At 38.4% G+C, this 19,600-nt stretch overlaps 1 protein-coding gene across 3 annotated transcripts in view; it reads right to left on the bottom strand.

Annotated features, from left to right (window-relative positions):
- Positions 1 to 3,629: 3,629 nt before the first annotated feature.
- TAFA1 (TAFA chemokine like family member 1) overlaps positions 3,630 to 19,600 on the bottom strand; it is a 511,832-nt gene continuing 495,861 nt past the window's right edge. For all 3 annotated transcript variants that reach the window (XM_025885559.2, XM_073901525.1, XM_073901524.1), the window contains exons 4-5: positions 13,862 to 13,986; positions 3,630 to 8,046 (exon numbers count right to left, since the gene is read on the bottom strand). In XM_025885559.2, coding sequence (XP_025741344.1) covers positions 8,029 to 8,046; positions 13,862 to 13,986 — 143 coding nt within the window. In that variant the 3' untranslated portion in view covers positions 3,630 to 8,028. The remainder of the gene's footprint in view (positions 8,047 to 13,861; positions 13,987 to 19,600) is intronic.

The raw sequence follows: 19,600 nt of genomic DNA, 5'->3' as shown, positions 1-19,600 counted from the left end.
GAGGTCTCTGTCATTCTTATACAGTCTTTCCTGATTATGTGACTTTCCGAAATCTTTCACTTATGCCCTTTAAATTTCCACACTGGTCCTTTAGGCCACCATTTTCTCCTATTGGGATGATTTGGTGTTGTCTACACAGAATGTCATTTCTGAGAACCGCTTTAAGAGTGTTAATGATTCCCTAAATGAGGATTAGAGATTAGGGTTCTTCACTACATTTTCTAGAATGCCATACTAGTTTTACCGTTTGGTGAAAGAAAATACTAGGATTAGAGACAAATTTGAAATTTTCTCATTAGTAATTCAATTTAAACTTTGCTCATTGACAATGAGGTAGGTCAAATCAGAAGGGACTAAAAGCTTTCTCATTATGACTTACTTTTATGAGATGTGGCACAGCCTTACTCGTAGCTCATCAAGATGGTCTTGGATAACTAAGCCTATGAAATGGAATTTGTGGATATAGTTGAGACCTGAATGTAAGCTCCCAGCTTCTCCATAAAAGGAAAAGCAGAATTCACTGATCTGTGCCCAGGTTTTGACAGGAAAGTGTTCCATCTATGTTTACTAAATAGTATAGAAACCTCCTTACTGGCCCCTTCAGTTCCACTCGTGTGCCCTTCCCATTGATTTCATCTTTTGGAATAGAGTAGTCACCTTAACATTGCCTTAGGTGGGTCTCTCCATAGGAAGGCCCTGAGACAGAGATTTCAATGCAAGTAGTTTATTTGAGAGATAAATCTAGGCAGCACGGGTAAGGAAATGAGGACGTGAGACAGGAATGAAGGGAACCCAATAAAATGTGTGTTTATGAGCAGGTTTTGGGCAGCTGGGCCTCAATCCCACTTGGAATCTCTCAGAGACTAGAACTGTGCTGTCCAATAAGGTAGCCCCTAGCCACATGTGGCTATCTATTAAGTCAATAAAATTAAATAAAAATAAAAATCATTTCCTTTGTCACAGGTGACACATTTCAAGTGCTCAATAGCCAGAGGTAGCTAGTGGCTACCATATTGGACAGCTCAGATAAAGAACATTTTCACACTATAGAAAGTTCTACTCGACAGTCATGATATAGATGCTTCAACATGCTTCAGAGTTGTCCCACCTGGGAATGAGGAAGCTGGGAAATTTGTACATCAAGTTCCCTCTGCCAGTGGTTGATGTTTGCTCTCCTAATTCCCTGAGATGTACATGTATAGGACCAAAGGGAAGGATCCAGATAGACACCAATAGTGTCTGGTGTAAGTACTCTGTGTCACTCCTTGGTTAAAAACCTTTTTTCATCTCTTCCTGCCACAATTTAGATACTACTCAAACTCTTTGTGTAGCCCCATGATCTGACTCCAAGTTTACTTCCCCAAACTCATGCCACTTTACTCTAACTACACTGCTTTGACAACAAACTAAGAGAGACTTTCTCTCAGGCTTACAAACACATACAAGTCCCCCTTGGCTAAGGCCTTGGCGTATACTAATCTGTCCATCTGCAACACCCACCCTACTCACCCTCACTCCCCATTTGGCTCTCTGCATGGCTGTTTCCTGCTACCCTCTAGTTCTTAGACTAAATTCCACCTCCTCCAAGAGACACTCCCCACTTATCCTTCCACAAGCTCATGTTTCTCTCCCATTATTTACTTTTGTGGCTCCTTTTGTATTTCTTTTATCATGACTTATAATTACTTATTCACTGTTTTTTGTCTGTTTCCCCTAGAATAATGTAAAATCTGAAATTATCTTCAGGATCTACTACTGTGCCTGACATGTAGTAACTACTCAACAGGTACTTGTTAATTGAATGAATGAGTGAATGAACAAATGAATGACAGCAGTATCTACCAGTGTGGTAGCTATAAGAGTGGACAACGAAAGGTCATACCTCTGTCATAACAAGAGTCACATAAGAATCTGCTAGGATAATAGGCTGAATGACAAGAGGCTGGATGTGGGAAAAAAGTAGCCAGGTAATGACACTGTGTGCAGTTGCTGAAAATTGTCTTACACAGCAGATAGATCAGGTCATCAGTGATTCAAGTTCTGGATGAACATTCTGGATACCAGCAAGGTGCCTTCTCCAACATGCAATTACTTGCTTGTGCCAACACCAATGCTTGAATGTAAGTTATACTGGCTTAAAAACATTAGCAGTGGTAATGGCAAATGGCACATCCTACAAAGCTGAGCAAGATCAGTCTAGTCCTAGAGCTTTCTAGAAAGAGAATATGAAATCATATTTTGGCTGTTAGTTACCTAAGTTTGATTTTTTTTGTTGTTGTTGTTTTGCTTTGAGTGGGGCTAGCGTTGACACAGGGAGCATCTAGGTGACACACAATCGTAGGAATCTGAGAAGAAGAGCACAACAACCATAGCTTACTTGCTGCTTTCCATTTATAAAATATTTCCATTTTCTCTATTGCCCTCATCCTCCCATAACCTTTAAACTTTGTGCATGATCTCCATTTTATAGACATGAAGACGCAGAGGGTATAGGCTTTTCTCGGTTATAAGTGGAGAACAAGGGCTTGAATCTTTGGTGGGGGAGCTTTTCTGGCTTACAGTCTTAGGGTTCTTTTCAATGGATACAATGTGAAAGAGAGAAGAGATGTGTCAGTGCTGTGGTGAATGGCAGGGATGGGGGAGGGGTGAGAAACTCTGAGAGCTTCTAAATCTGGAGGAGGATCCAGATCAGGGGACAAAGAAATCAAGAATCTGCATGTATGGGAGGGTATGTGTGGAACATGGAAGCAGAGAGGAGGCCATTCTGATCAGACAGCCAGTTCATAACATTCTTTAAACTAAATGTACAAGCTTCTCACTTCTCTTAGCACCAACTGGTGGGTTCTGCTGACTTTATATGCCCTCTTCCAGTCCCTAAATTTTGCTCCCACACCAGCTTGTGACCCCCAGGTTGGAATTTACAGAACTTCAATCAATTAACTCCATTCTAGCCAGTGGTTGATCCCTTTTTGCAACTGTGGCAAGTGTCCCCAATCAAGGACAATTGAGGTCTGTTGCTGCACCCACAATATTCTCAGTGGAAAAGTAAGACAATCTGCAGGTTAAGTGCAATGAACTTCAAATAAGCTCTAACTCCATTGCTTTTTCTACCACCGGAGGATGGGCACAAGGATGCAAATCCATGAGAATAATGTAATTTTAGGCCAGACTTGTAAACTAGTATTTCATGGACAGAACAGAGTCCTTTTCTTTTAATGAAAATTCAGTAGGTTGGAGAATTCATACAAGCCTCTAAGTTTCTGGATTTTCCCAAAACAACAACAAGAATAACAACAACAACAAATAAAACAGAAGAACTGGGCCACCCTGGCTCCCTAAGTCTGGGACCAAATGCTGGCTGCTAGAACCCTGTAGTGTCAGGTCTCCAGCCTCATCACTGTGTGCCTCGGCTTTCACATGTGACCCTGGTTAACTAACTAGTGTTACCTGGCTAGTGTCTATAGGCACATAAGCCTCTTAGGCCTTGTTTGAGAACTACCCTTAAGCCAATTATGATTCCTTTTAAGATGTATTTGCAGACTTGATTAATAGTAAGGAGTCACTTCCATACTCCATGATGTATGGCCACACATCCATGTAGCATGGCTAAATGGTTGACAACCACTGTCTTTTTTTTTTTTTAAGATTTTATTTATGTATTTGAGAGAGAGCACATAAAAACGGGGGAGCAGGGGAGGAGGGGAGGAGGGAGAGGGAGAAGCAGGTTACTCCCTGGGGGCCTGATATGGGACTCGATCCTAGGATCCTGGAATCATGACATCAGCTGAAGGCAGACATGAGCTGAAAGCCGACGTTTAACAGACTGAGCCACTCAGGCTCCCAACAGCCACTGTCTTAAGGCAAATCTGGCCCCAGATTTTCCTCAGCACGTGCATGTGAGTCTACTCTTGGGTAACAGCTTCTCTGAACAGGTGGGAATTAGGGCTGCATATACACTGCCTGGTCTATAAATACAGTCAGTTATGGCTGGGGTCCTGGCTTTCATGTTTGATAATTATTATTTTTTTTTAAAATAATGCATCTAGCTGCCAAAACAAATAAATGAGAGCTTAACACCTGGGAAAAAATGAAGCAAACTAAATAATGAATAAATAAATAAATGAGAGCCACTTGCAGACCAATGATGTGAGTGCATGCCACCACATCTCCTGATAGGTCCCTAAGAGCTTTACGAGGAAAAATCCCCCACCTATTCAACCCAAAAGTTTTAAATCTTTAACAGGAGATATGTGTGTGTGTGTGCATGCACATGCAATTAATGGTTTTCTATTTAATTTACTATGAAGTGTGAACATGATTCTATTTTATCACTTTGCATGATGCCCGTGGGCACTAGGCCATCCAATTCTACCACTGTTGTCACTAGTCCTGAGCCCTCACTTTTCTTAGTACGTCTTATATCTTGTTTTCTTATATTTATTCACTAGATGGAGGTGGCTTGAGCCCTAGAATTTACTAGACACTAAATCTTTTATTTGGAAAGCAGACAGCTCATGAAAAGGAAAATGGTTCTCTTATTTTTCAGGTAAACCTTAATAGATTTTGAAATGGAAGTGTCAAGCTTAATTAAAAGAAAAACTCATATTATGATATGCCATTTAACCTTCCAGGCTGGAGTGCGTATCCTATGGAGGTGAGGAATGTGTGGATCTCCTCATATAAACAATTTTTATACCCTTCATAACTTACATCCGTGACAATGTCAAGGTGGCATAATATACTGCCCTATATAAAACCATTGCTTTGTGAAAGTTACACTGGGTTTGATCAGAAAATGATGTTGAATTGTGTGTTGGTGAAAACATGCTTCATCATTCGATAACAGAGAAAAGCCTACTAGTAAAAACTTCTCAGTGTGCTTGCCAAATCCATTAATAGATAAATCTAATCACACATACAAAAAAGTCAAGAAATAAGCTTTACCTAACTCCAAAATCTGTCTTATGAAATGAGCCATATTTTCCTTTTTACCCAGAAATGGGTTCTGGATAAGGGCCTTTCCATTTGCTCTAATTATGTTAGGACATTATTTATCACACCTGATGTACAAGCTCAAAAATCATTATTAGTCATACCACACCAAGCTCTTTATTACCAGCAATACATGATAAAAGTTTTTAAACAATAGATGTAGGCACGGGATAGCTACTGAATCCCCCTAACTGGGGTGGGTCCAATTTAAGTACAACTTGATGGTTCACACATTTGTATAAGGGCCTTGATAAATCCAAATTGAATTTGATGACATTTACAAATATTTGCACTGTTTTATTGGATGGTTGCCTGATTCTGATGTGGTCTTTCCCCCCCTTCTCTCTTCTTCTAGGTCTTTCCAAGGGAGGCTATTGCATGAAGTGATCACTAGGAAATGAACTGACAGACCTGGGCCTCTAGACTAACTCTTTCATTGACTTACAGTCTCTGGTTACAGAACAGGAGAAGCTGTGAGCCCCACATATCGTAAATTGTGAGAAGGGTCTGTATGCATGAGTCCATAGAAAAGAGAATATTCGTTTTTCTTCCCATTGGATTTTCATTTAGGACCAACGCTTTTTTTTAAAAGGGTATTCCAGGAAACATTCATCTCCTAATAAAAGCCACATGATCAGGGAACTTGGGGGCAATAATAATGCTTGTAGAATTTTTAATGACAAACATCTCATATGTTAATAAGTTAACCTTATTTAAGAATGTTAGGAGATTTTATACAAAAATCCAGATTTCTGGTTCTATTGGAAAAAACTGAAGATGTGACAAGGCAGCGAGTATGTCCTCATACAGAAATAATTTCTTGCAGTTTCTCATTAGTCAAGGATGTACTGTCCATTTGTCAAGTAACCACCTTACATGTCTGGATTCTGGAAGTTCTTTACTTGGCAACCCATGTTTTAGTCTTTCTTGCAGACATACATCACTTCTGGTGTATTAAAGGCTCTGAAAATTTCCTCAGTAAATATTTCTGTTTTATTTTATTTAAAAACTTTCTCCCAATGTATTTGATTATGGAGGTTTTTTCCTCCCCATTTTGGGAAGTACTATTCCAGATAATTCTTTGCATTCATGATTTCAGGTTTTACTCTGAAGTTTACAGGCGAAAGTCAGTTGCTAATGTATTACTTGGTACATGAATATGGACCATAAATTGAAGGGATTCTGATTTGGTTGTATGAATTTTATGCTATCTTCTGGCAAATATTTGTGAAAGTATTTGGAAAGGCTAGATTTTGCAATTAGGATTCCATTTACATTTCTGGATGCTTTTTATAGGCATTTGAGATACAGATTCAATCTATCTGATTAGAGTATTTACATATTCAATCAGACTTCACGCTATATTGGTAGACATGAAGGAACCTCTGGATTTTACCTGAGGTTTAACTTTAAAAATCCACACTAGGGGACCACTTGTGCTGGTGATATAATAAGAGGCCCTAACAACATGTATTCTAGAGAGAAGGCTTTGGAGAAAAAACAGATATACTTGAAATATGCTAGGTTAAGTAACAGGAATGTATAGTATTATTATGCTATCCCAGGTAGATAATAGATATTTCTTTTCTACAATCATCATCTGAGTAACTTTTAAAAAGAGAAGATGGACAGAAGTTTCTTTTTGGAGAAGTGAGCCCCATATGTCTCATCCAAGTGACCAGTACAGAAACCCAATAATGGGATTTGACATTTCATCTTGTGGGTTAAGAACACAGCAGTTATAGTAATGAATTTCTGATTTTCAAAATACTGGGATTAGAAATACTGGCCGGGATGGCAGCAAAGACCTCATGGAAAAAAATCCCGGCTGACTACAAGTCTCTAAGCAGGCTGTTCTCTGGATTTGGCTAAAGCTGACTCAGGGCAAATACATGGCAAATAAAGACAACAAGTAGGTGTAGAAAGAAGTTATCTACCACTTTAATAGGGCTGGCCAGCATTTGGTCACAGAGATCATTCTGAAACCTAATTCCTTTAATGGTCTTCCTGAATCTTCAGATTCAGAAGAGACCTGAATACTCGTGGAAAAAGCAAATCAAACATAGAAAGAGGTACCATGATAAAACTTGTGGCTACAGCACTATGTACTTAATGATGCCAGGCTTTGGATTTAATCGGAGGATATTTCTGCAGTCTAGCACAGCTATACCAAGCCTTAAGACGTTGTATTTACAGAACTTATTAACACAGGGATCCGTCTTCTACCATGATTTTGCCAGAGTCTTAATAGCATGGTGGAGTAGCTCCCTCAAGAATCCTCATTGTCTTATCTGTGGAAAAGCTAGTAGTTCTAAAAATACTTTCCTGGAAGAGGTTAGAATGGTTATTATATATCAGTTGAATATAAAGTATGGTTATGTAAGCCAGGCTTGCATGCTAATATTGCACGGGTAGAAAGCAATAAAACAGACGATGTGCTTCCTTGGGCCATCTGGTAGAAACAGAAGGAAGCTCTCGATTCAGTATTGTTAGGATGCCTCAGATTCCAGAAGTCCACCTGTAGCTAGCCTTCCAGTGTGAGTGCCATGTTGAAGTTTCAAAAGGGGCACGTGTCTTCTTCCTTGCCAGTAAAAAAAGAAACTGCGACAAAACAAAACAAAACATCCAAACTCAAAGAGGTACACCAGCCACCTCAAACTGTGGCATTGTTCATTTCTTGAAGAGAATATATAATATTTCAAAATATTATATATATACATATATTTAAAATGGTACAAAGTAATTGTAGATCCAAATTAGAAGATAGTTGATCGTTCTTCGTAATCCCAAAAATTTTCATTGAGAAAACCGTTTTGTTTTTTTTTTAAACCCACTTTCATGGTGCTGCCAAAAGCGTGGGGTCTTCTCACTATAGGATACTTTGTGACACACAGTGAAAGCACTGTGATTATCTGGTAACCAGTCAAAGTGCAAATAAGAAATCCATTTGGCTTGTAATGTGTAAGATGTTTTAAATTCTTAAAATATATTTTCCGCAGAGGTGGTTTTCCTTTGCTACTATGACAAATGCTTCCATTAGGTTCTTGGGTGAATCTGAAACCAAAGAAAGAAAGAAATTTCAGGGAGAAAAGAACAAAATGAAGGCATAGAGAAAGGTGAATAGGCAGAAAATGAGGACATCTTGAATTTATAGTATGTTGCTTCTTTCAAGTATTCTGAAGCCAAAAATGTTAATCTAGAGCCGTAGTTCTCAAATGGTGATCAAAAAGCACACTGACAGGCCATTGTATTTTTTATCAATTCATTACTTTTATTTTGCCACAGCTGAGGAGATAGACTCTGGGAGCAATGAATAACCATGACTGGCTTCATGGACACATGACCCTATACAGTTGCACAGAGCCCTGTGCTGAACAGTGGCCCACACTTCATTTAATGACCTGCTATTGCAGTCTTGAAATTATTACTAATTTTTGAACAAGAGGCCTGTGTTTTTATTCTTGCACTGGGCCCTTCAGAGTATGTAGTTGGTCCAGTGTCTGTTTGATGAGAATTTGAACTGAGTAGGTCATTCCACGGCCTCGTCAAGTTGGCCTGCTGTAACATGTAAAGGGGTGGCATCAGGTAAAGAAGTCACTGCCAAGATTAGAACACATTTTCTTAGGAACATAGGAGACCCTTGCAGGATGAGGAACTCTTCCTCCCAGTGACATAGTACTCAAGGGCAACCAAGAGCATACTCCCACCACTACTGGTACAATTTAATATATTTGAATATGGTCCCAACGACTCTAATGTTCAAAAGGATGCATGCATGGAAAGTCACTGGTTTGGGGCAGAAATGATGATTCTAAGAGAGTTGAAGATTCTACTTTATAGTTCTAGGACATAGGCATTTTTCTTCATCATCTCTTAGTTCTTTATAGTCTTAGGAATTGAGTGTTCTGAGTCCAGGCGTGGAGTCCATGAAAAGGTTTCAGAGTTGGGTGGGAACAGTAATTAAAGTTTGCTTTCAAAAGTTGGTTGCACCCAGGGCAGCATGTATGAGAAATCTTCACACATTTATTTTTTTTTATCCTCTCCATATGAATAACAGATTCTTCCAAACTTTGGTTTCCTACATTCTAGTAGTGTTTATCACCTTCTGTGTCCACTGTCTTCGTCTTCATCAAAAGGAGGGAGAAAGTGACATTTACGACACTGAATTGGAATTGCCTTCTTATCGACTGGCCATTCTCACCCCCACGGCACCCACCCAACCTTAGGCCCTACCCTTCACGGAAGAACAGGAGATGGGTCGTATCTACCATCACATCCCTAAAACCTTAATACACTCACTTTAGATAGAAGAGGCTTAAATATATTTGTTGGTTAAAGAAATGAATGAGTTCACTCTAACCCAGGGGCAATTGTAACAGCATAAATTGATTTATTTTTCCTTCTTGCCATTTCCAAATCCACCTCCCCCTGCACCGCCCCACCTTCCTACCCTTCTCTCTTGAAGGTAGTTCATGCAAAATGGTCTGGACATCAGGATTGTAAAGGCTTTCATAACACTTCCGACCAGGTGGAAATTTCAAGTGAATTTTGAATGATAAAGCTGGGATATGTCAAAGCTGGTACTTTACACTTCTCTAATATAAAAAGTTTTGGCTGAGGAGAATGGATGGAGATATGCAGGGTCAGAGTCACTATTAGGAGGATGCTCCCAGGAAGGTGTGGACAAATGACTGTCGTGGATTTGTGTAAAACATCAATTTGGCAAGATAGCCATTGTGTTTAGGTGTGCAGTCTGAGGTCTGCTAACTCACCCTTTTAGGGAAGGGAACTTGACTCTACCTTGTGGACACCTAACTGTTGATTTTCTCATTAGTCTGAAAGATACTAACGAAGTTGCCTGATATGTTCCCAGATATTATACCAGATTATGTTCTACTATTTTAACCTGCTGATTTTTCCTTCGAAGCGCCTTTAGTTTTCTCCTCATTTTATTCCCTTCCTTATTGTATCCCCAAACAACGAATGTTCACTTTTTACATGTGAATTTTTATAGCATTGTCAAACAACTTATTTTCTCCAGGGAGAAGTCTTTCTAAATTAAGGCATCATTCCTGAATACACAGAGTATACATTTATTGCTGAATGCATTGGATACAGCATCCCCAACTTTCTTTTTTTTAAAATACATATACCATATTATACCTTATTATTTTGTATATATTAAATATAATATTTATTATAGGGAATTAGCTCAACTGATTTTGGAGATGGGCAAATCCAGAATCTACAGAGCCAATTTTCCAATAGCGTCATCAACTTTCAAACTTATGTTTTTGATATATATGTTTAAAGAAAAGAAACCAATAGGTTTCCAAAACCGTAAGAGAGGATCTCTTGTCAATATCAGGATTGGTGTGTCTTGCCACAGACTAACAACAAAGCAATTTAATGAAACAATTGAAGCAATGGTTAAGAGGGAATAGGGTTAAAATTTAGCCTTGAGACTTCACTCAGATGTACCAGACTTCTCCCCAGGAGGGTTTCTGTGACCAGCTTTATTGTACCCCTTGCTAGGTTTTGGAAAACTTCTCAAGGGTATCTATTTTCTCTCTGTAAAATGACATTCAGGAAGTTTCCTCTTTTCCTTAGGTTTATTCTCTCCAATCTCCTGAAAGGGAAGCCTGTACCTGATTCTACTTATCTTTTCTCCTTCCTTCTGTAGGTTATATTATCCCCTAGATCTAATTTTCTCAAGACTTTCCTTCAGATAGTGGCCCGTTACCCTGGCTAGTTCCCATTCCGCTGTGTCTGGTCCTTTAAATGAAACATGATAAAAAAAATAAAAAGAAATAAAAAGAAAAAGAAAAAACAAAAAAATAAATGAAACAATGAATTTCTACTCTCCATCCTCCTTAAAAAAATGAGCATCATGAAAGTCTGAATTAGATCACAGTTTGAAATATTTTTGTTTATCTACATTTCACAGACTGCTGAGGATTTTGACTTGGGATGATTTTTTGGGAAGTCATAATAGCAAGGTTTTGAAAAAAACCTATATAAGGAAAAATGACAACTCGGACTCTATCTTGCAAATTTCTTCATATTGGAGTTATTTTTAAAAATTAACAGTATGAAGGAAACTCTCAGTTGCTATTAACAAGCTGGGCATGTTTCTTCTTTTTTGCTTTTATGTTTTCTTTCTTTCTTTTTTTTTTCCCTGAGAGCACTCTCTTTGAATCAGTCTTACACATAAGAACCGAAGAGGTGATTTTCTTTATTTTTCTTCTTACTTTAAGAATTTGATTTTTTTTATCTTAAAGATTACTTCTTAGATAAGAACAGAACAATGAAAACCTATGACTCATAATTAAAGTATATCTATTAAACTGTTTTTAAAAGTTAAACTGCCAGAGGCAATATTTGAAATATGTAGGCGTATTTATATTCTGACAGGGAAAATCACATAGGGCATACCAGAAAAATTAATATAAAACCTATTTTGGAGCACATCATCTAAGGACTGGTGTTGGCATGCTGTTTATACAGAAGGGAAAGCGCCTGTACGTATCAGCTGGACTTAATTGTGTCTTTGTGTTTAAAAGCATGTATTTCACTGTGAATTTCTTTGTAAGGAAGTGGGGGAGAAAATTAAGTCAGTAGTAGTGTCTGAGTCCTCTCAAGGTGTAAAAAAGTACAGCTTTTCCTCCTGTTTCCTTTTTCCTTCTCTAAAGACAGTGTGGAGATTTATTAGTTGAGTGATGTGTTGCTCACATGTTTCCTTGATTGAAATGGACACACACATTAGAGCAGCTACATCCTCTGCTTTCAAACCAACTGCATGGGCGATTTATTTCTCTTGTACACTCAACTGTCTTGGTTGCATTCAGCCCACCCAGGATGGTAGCAAACAGTGCTCTCCAGACTCTATTACTGTGATCAGACCTGCACTGTACTTCTGGGAGAACAGAAAATGTCTGGGAGGTATTTACAATATGTTTTAAAATACACTCTACAGAGGCCAAATCAAAGAAAGTTACACCATCATAAAAAGTAGCATTAACATTTCTGTGTTTTATTTATATTCTGTCTTCCAAAGAGTCTCCTAGTTGGTACCCTTGGAATTTCACATACTTAAATCCTGAAATAATTTGACTTGTATTATTGTTCTTTACTGAGTTTCAGGTCTGGAGGAACCATGAGAGCAGGCTTATGTTCAATAAAGGGAGATCAGTTATCCTTTGGAAGAGGATATTGAGATTTGGCAGAATAAAATATATTAGCAACCTGCTTGAAATAATGGTGATCAAATTCCAATCATATTGGCCGTGATTCAGAGTAGCTGAAAACCAACTTGTGAGGACATCTTCAGACTGTTTGGTGGTATTAGTTTCAGGCAAAATGTAACCAAAGGGAAACCTGAAATCCACTCTCCATCAGTTAATGAAGATGGTTTCTGGAGGTAAATGTCATGAACTGGGTTCATTTTCGAATAATCTCTCCTGAGGGTGTTTCTTTGAACTGAAATATGATAATCCATGCTGAGCATCCCAGGTGCATGAAAATACATTTTTTTAAAGATTTTATTTATTTATTTATTTGAGAGAGAGAGAATGAGAGAGAGAGAGCATGAGAGGGGGAAGGGTCAGAGGGAGAAGCAGACTCCCTGCTGAGCAGGGAGCCCGATGCGGGACTCGATCCCGAGACTCCAGGATCATGACCTGAGCCGAAGGCAGTCGCTTAACCAACTGAGCCACCCAGGCGCCCCTGAAAATACATGTTAACAGGCTAAGATGTTCAGGAACCTCTCCTGGCCACGAGCCAAGGAGGTATAGCCATTTACTGCTTATTGTAGTCAATACGGGCAACTAAATTTGATATGCAAAGAGTCTCTACTTATTTTATATATAAAATATGTTTTATAAGGTATTATGTTTTCTGAATCACAAGGGTGCAAGGATCAGTTTTATTTCTTGAAAAGATAATGCTGAGAAGAAAGATCAAGTTAAAACTCATTATACAGGGGTGGGAATCACAGATGCCCTTTTAAATTTGAATCACCCTTTTGGAAGGCTACAAGTTCAACATGTTGGAATTTTTAACTAGTAGAGCTTGCTTTCAACAATACCCAATGCATTAAAATACATACACCTGTAACGGGGCTCTCGGTCACATGCTATAGATATGTGTAACCCTACTGGTTGTAAAAATATTAACATAGTTCTGTAGTACATTTGAATAAATACTGTCTTAAGTGCTCCGAGTGCAACCCCCTCCATCTTCCCCCCTTTGGGACTCCCACACTTTCCTATGATCTAGTATCTATAGGGTCAATGTCTGGCCTAGCGGAGCCTTTCCAATCTGCCACCGCAACACCAATTCTGATGAGTTGGATGGCCTCACTATGCAGGTTGTTATATATTTTGAAGATAACTCCTTATTTTACCACAGAAACCAAGGAATGAAAATTCACATCACACAAACCTTTCACTTCCTTAAAAGATCATCAAATAATTCTTTGAAAGACCTATAGGAAATGGCTGTACTTAAATGCAGTCCTTTTCAGCAAACCGTCTGGATGAATTAGGCCAGACCCTTATTTTATAATCTCTTTTGAGCACCACAGTTATTGGCTGAATTATTTGCATAATTACTGTTCCTCTTCCTTTGGCTATGGCAACCCAGCCGTATTTATGAGCCAGTCATAGAAACACTGAACTGCTCAGTATGGAAAAACCAAGTTCAATCTCTAACTTGAGATTAATCAATATGAATGGTTAAGAATGTTTTCTGTCAGGGAAAAGGCTTTCTTGTCTCCTGTTCGAAGCTTCTCTGGGGGCTGATTATAGAACACAAAGGTAAACAGTATGGTTGGTAACATGCATGAGACATTTGAAAGAAATAAACTTACTCTTGTCGTCTTAATTTTATTGCCTGTAGCGCACATCCATCCGGAATTATCAGGTAGTGTCTTACATTCTTCTCCCTCGAGACAAGGCTCCATCTCACACCACCATTTCCCAATCACTATGGAAGCTGCACAAAAACAAGAAACAAGGGTGTTTGCATTCATCCAAACAACTTGGGCATGGGTGCTGTGACCCTCTGGAAGTGTCAATTCTCTTTGAAGCACAGTAGTTTCTCTTTAAGCTTCTATGACTAGCTAAGAATTCTCTCTGAAGAAGAGTAATATTTTCATGTATCAGTCGTACATTACAAATATAATTTTATGCTGCCTGGTTTGATCAAGCAACATTTTGTCAAAAATCTCCTCAGACAATAAAAGATGAAAACATATGGATTGGGGAGATATACTTTTTGGAGGAAATTTTATGTTAGTTTTCACAAACCAAGGACCTGTACTTTTTATTTGCAGGGAAGGGGACAAAAGTATTAACTGCTCTTCAGAATGACAGAGCTATTCCTTCAGAAAGGCCAGTTTATCCACCCAGCATTAGGGTTTATCCCCCAGCCTAATGTCTTCGAGAAAAAACAAAATGACTGAAAACATGAAAGAAAACCTGCAAAATAAAAACTAAGTAATAATTAATAAAAGTATTTGTTTACAATCAAAGTTAAATTTGATGTGAGCTGGGTTTCCTTTTGATGTTTGATATGATGTGGCTGAAACTTTAGAAAGTTAAGCTTCTGATAAGAAAAGCCTTACTTTTCAGGGTAATAGCAAAGATGACCACAACATGAAGCTGGCAACGAATTTACTGGATCTATTTATAGCACACACTTGTTTTTGTTTTTGTTTTTACCAAAGAAAAGGTGTACAACTTTTATAGTATTTTAAGTGCATGGGAGTTCACAAAAAAGTGGCTAGACTTTTCCATTTTATTTTTTCTTTTGATAATAAGATTTTATAAAATAGTGACTGGATGCACTCCACACAAATCAAGAAGCTCCACATCTTCCCTAATACCTTCATGAATGAAGAATTATTTCTGCCATCCCAAATACTCAAAATGTCTGCCAGTGTCTCTTTCCGGCACTTTCTGATTAGCTGTTTTCATACTGAACGGGAACCCTAGTTCTGTAGATACTCAGCCCTTAGCCCCTTACCCCCCAAGAAGAGTCCCCACCATGATGCTTCCTCCTCACAAAGACAAAGAGGTCAGATGACATCTGTTAACATCACAGAGGATTCATATTGAAACAGAATGGAGTGATACTCCCCCCTTGGCAAAGTGAAGCAGGAGCACGTTAAAATTCCCCACCCATCCGGCATTAGGCATTCTGTAGAGGGATTACATTGCTAACTTACAAGCAGAATGGTTTAAACATCTGGCCATCTGCTTACATTCAAGTTATCCTCTTTCTACACTACCCTTAGTTTGGACTTCCCCTCCTTTGGAATCCAGTGTATGGATTGCAAAGTTTTGATATTATATGCAAAATTATGTCTACTCTATTATCCAGTCAATTTAAGGAATTTTCCAAGGGTAATTTTGCCTCTGTTTGATTCATACCTTATGTGTGGACCAGGCTGAATGACATAAAGCGAATCTCCATTGGAATACAGCATGCAAGTATAGCAAGTAAAATCTTGTAAATAGTCTATCCGTATGCAAAACAATGTGATATTTTGGTAAAACACGGAGTAGTAACAGAAGACACAAATCCTCCACACAGTACAAAATGATTATGAGAGCTAAGAGTGTTTTTCTTTTCATTTCTTTTTTAAGATTTATGTATTTGAGAGAGTGGGGGTGCGGGGAGAGGGGGAGAGAGAGAGCACTGGTGTGCAAGTACAAGTGGGAGAGGGGCAGAGGGAAAGAATCTCAAGCAGACTCCCGTTGAGCCCCGAGCCTGATGTGGGGCTCGATCTCACAATTCATGAGACCGTGACTTGAGCAGAAACCAAGAGTCAGACACTTAACTGACTGAGCCACCCAGGTGCCCCAGGAGTGTTTTTCTTTCCAATAGCAGGACTCTGTTCATGAGGATGTGGAATAGGGCCACATTCTAGTCATAGGTAAGAGAACTTAATCATGTGAATTAATAGGTGACAATAGTAAATAAGAGATGCATGTATTTTGGCAGCAAGAAAAACACTTGTAGTGTTGAAAGGGGACAAAAATAAATTGTCAGGTTTCCGGTAACATAAGATAAAAGTCAGGGTTTGGCAGTGTTTATCGAGAGCCCACAATCTGAAGCTTCCTTTCGGCCAGCACTCAGTCAGCAACAGGCTGGTGACATTTGCCACACTTGTACCCTGAAATCCCACCTACTATCTCACGATAGCTGCCCTGAATCGACACCAAGAATGGAAACCCTCTGATCTTAGCTCTGACGGGAAACTGCCTTTCCTGACAGTCTCCCATTTAGCAGTTGTGACTTTTTTTTCTTTCCTACAGAGGCACACAAATAATGAACAACTGGCAGGAAGGTCAGCTTTAGCATCTTTACTTCCTTGGGAAGGAACTGCACCCTCTTCTTTAGGCTGCTCTCTGTCTGCCCTCTCCGGGCTGACCTACTTTGTTGCAAGCTAACAAAACAGTTTCTCTTTCTCTTAAGCGTTAATATCTTCTCAATGACAATGTAGACAATAGGAAAAAGAAGGCATCTCAAAACCCACAGATCACCTTTAATTCCAGGTGGTAAAGGTGCACTGGCTTACAGGGAAAAATGAAAGGCTTTCTAAGAATTAAAACATCCCCAGACCTGCTTATAATCTCTAAAAATTCATATTATACTTGCTTCTCCTAAGTAGAATTTGATGCTTTTACATTACCCTCTGGTTTATTAGAATCTAGTTCATTATTCCGGTGTTGCTTTTCTAAAATTGCTATTAGGCTAATTTTGCTTCCGATTTATGCATTACACGGTCATTTTAATGTATATCACTTCATGTCCTAGGTCAAACTATAGTCTTTTTTCCTAGTTTTTTTATATACTCATATTTCCTGCAATAACTTTAAGAAAATTCAGAGAGGATTTATAAATTGCTCCCTCTTCTCCCATACTGGAAGCTACTTAAAACCTTCAGATTATTGAAAAAGGAATGATTGATTAGATTTAATACAGTGAGCTAATATGAATGTTACTTAACCGTTTTTATAATTCTTCTTATGAAGATATTTGTAATAAGAAAAATGTAAACACAAATAATTGTAAATATCTTGAATTATAATGGTCAGTGCAGTAATAAAAATGACAACTGACATTTTTGATGGCCTCTTCTGTGTTAGGTATTTTAAATATATTATATTTAATATATATAAATATATTTTAAATATATTATCTTAATCTTCATAGCAATCCTAAAGGTGAGGATTATTTTGAATTTATTGTATGGATGAAAAAACTGAAGGCCAGAAGGGTTAAATAACTTTGCCAAGCTTACACTAAAATGCAGGCCTGCCTAATGCTAAAATCTATGGTTTGCATCATAATAGGGCAAACTCATTCAAGTTTTGTGTTCAGGATTCACAGAACTCATAAAAAGCATTTACTGACTGCTGAGTGAATGAATGAATTCTCTCTGGCATATGATTATTGAAAATAAATTTCAAATACACACAAAACACTTGAGGCAAACACAAAAACATTTAGTTTCTTATAAAATTAAGTTAATGTAAAAAAATCTTTTGGCTAAGAGCCAGTTTATATCACACTTGTTTCTTCCTAGACTGAGCTACATATTGCTCAATTTTACTACTTACAGCATTTTGGTAGAAAGTCCCAGTAGTGAACAGTTTTTGAAGCCACAAGAAATTTGTGAAGTAGATGACTAACTTCTATGAGGACTTTTTATCCCCTAGAAGAACTGAGTTAATTAAATAACAGCTCCAACCCTCTCTTATCTGTGGTGATTATGAAAGAGGCTCCTTTTTAACCCTGGGGTTCTGGAATTTGCTTTCTGAATGTGTCATATTCAGGAAAATATCTGAGCTTCAACTTTTTCAAGACTGTTCATCTTTCCTTGAGAAATTCTTAAAATCACTAAAGCTACTTTAATCATGAGTTTTGATTTCACCTTTATACCAGGTCATGTTGCTACAGAGCAAAGAGAGACCGTCAAAGGAGAATCAATCCATCTTTCAGTGATAAATCTTAAATAGACCAGAAATCCTTTTGTTGTTGTTGTTAGTATTGTTTACTTTGAGCCATTTTCCCATGTAAAGAGAACAAGGTACTGATAAGCAATGGACCTAACAAATACAGCAAATATGCATTATCTTGTTGAGGAAGTACAGTCCCTGTTCATCATTTCAATAGACAATATTTGGGTCTCAACTCAGTAAAAGCTCTTTGCACACTTTCTGTAGTCAAAGGACTATCTGATTTAGTGAGATGGATAAAATAATGAACATGACATAGTTTCTGCCCTGAGAGCTTACAGTTTAGCTCAGAGTTTCTCAACATGGGCACAATTGGCATTTTGGCATGAATTACTGTAAGGGGGTATCAATGAGCAAAGTGCTTGCTTGGCAGTAAGTACGTTATTGTGTTAGAAGAGTAGGCTCACACTGGGGAGTGGGAAGAGAAAGAAAATCTTAATAAGATTGTAGAAGTTCTTGAAAGCATGAGGTTCAGGCTTTTTTTTTTCCCCCTGAAAGAAATGGTAAGTCACTGAATATTCTAGATTCTGTGTGCAAATGGGAGACACGATTAACAGGGTGGTTGGGAAAGATGGATTTGGCAGTGATGTACAAGATGGAAGAAGGAAGAAGCAAGCAGCTGAAATGCTACATAAACATGGCAGCTTTCACCCAGAAGGGATAGGTATTGATTGTGGTTGCCTACTACAGAATTGTGAAGAAGGGCAGGGTGAAAGCCATGTCGGGAACACCTGAGGAAACTATATGGCCAATAACTCAACTACATCAACTGTGACCCCCACTACATTGGTCTAGAATTACTAGCTCATGTACCTGCCTATTCACCAGGCAATGTGCTTCTGGAGCCCAGGGATCCTACTGCATTCATCTCTGAGTGGCACGGAGTAACTCAAAACAGGTTTAGAATATAAATGAGTGAATAAAAAAAAAGAAACAGAGAAAAAGAAAAAAAAATAGTGCTTATATCAAAAGATTGGGAGAATTTCATGAGAAAGTGCATTCAAAGCACTCAGCAGAGTGTCTGCCATTCAATAAATGTTCAATAAATATTAGCAATTATTATCATTGGCATCATCATTTTGATTACTCTAAAGAATACAATCACTCCAAAACAGAAAAGGCAATTCTTCACAAAGTGAGAGAGTGAACCATTGTTCTTCAATATTATGCCAAACTCTCAGCTTGCTTCTACGACTTATGAGAGTTTGAGCATAAATTAAATGGCTGAACATATGATTTCATTCATGTTCCCAGAGTAGGTTATAAGTACATCAGTCAAGACAATTTCCGGGCTACTTTTTGTGCAACCTGTCATGCAGTTTAGGCAACGGCTGGAAGTCCATGAGAGGACTGGGACAGCTCTCCTGCCTTTCTTTATGCACAGGTTGTTGGAACAGCTGTTACAATGCTCTTCTTCAAAGGACCTGTCTGTGACTCCCTCTGTGTTATTGTCCTTATCAAAGTAAGCAGAAATTTAAAGGCATAAAATACTCTGGCCTGCAGTCATTCCAAACTCCCTCCTTCCTGTGAGCCCACGTTTAAGGATAGGATCCAGGGTTGAGAAGCATTATGTAGTGGTT

Source organism: Callorhinus ursinus, unplaced genomic scaffold, assembly GCF_003265705.2.
Source record: "Callorhinus ursinus isolate GAN/ISIS: 27379988/994484 unplaced genomic scaffold, GSC_fseal_2.0 scaffold15, whole genome shotgun sequence".
In the NCBI taxonomy this organism is placed as follows: Eukaryota; Metazoa; Chordata; class Mammalia; order Carnivora; family Otariidae; genus Callorhinus; species Callorhinus ursinus.
Note: the sequence above shows the minus strand (reverse complement) of the source record. Positions and strands in the feature narration are given on the sequence as shown.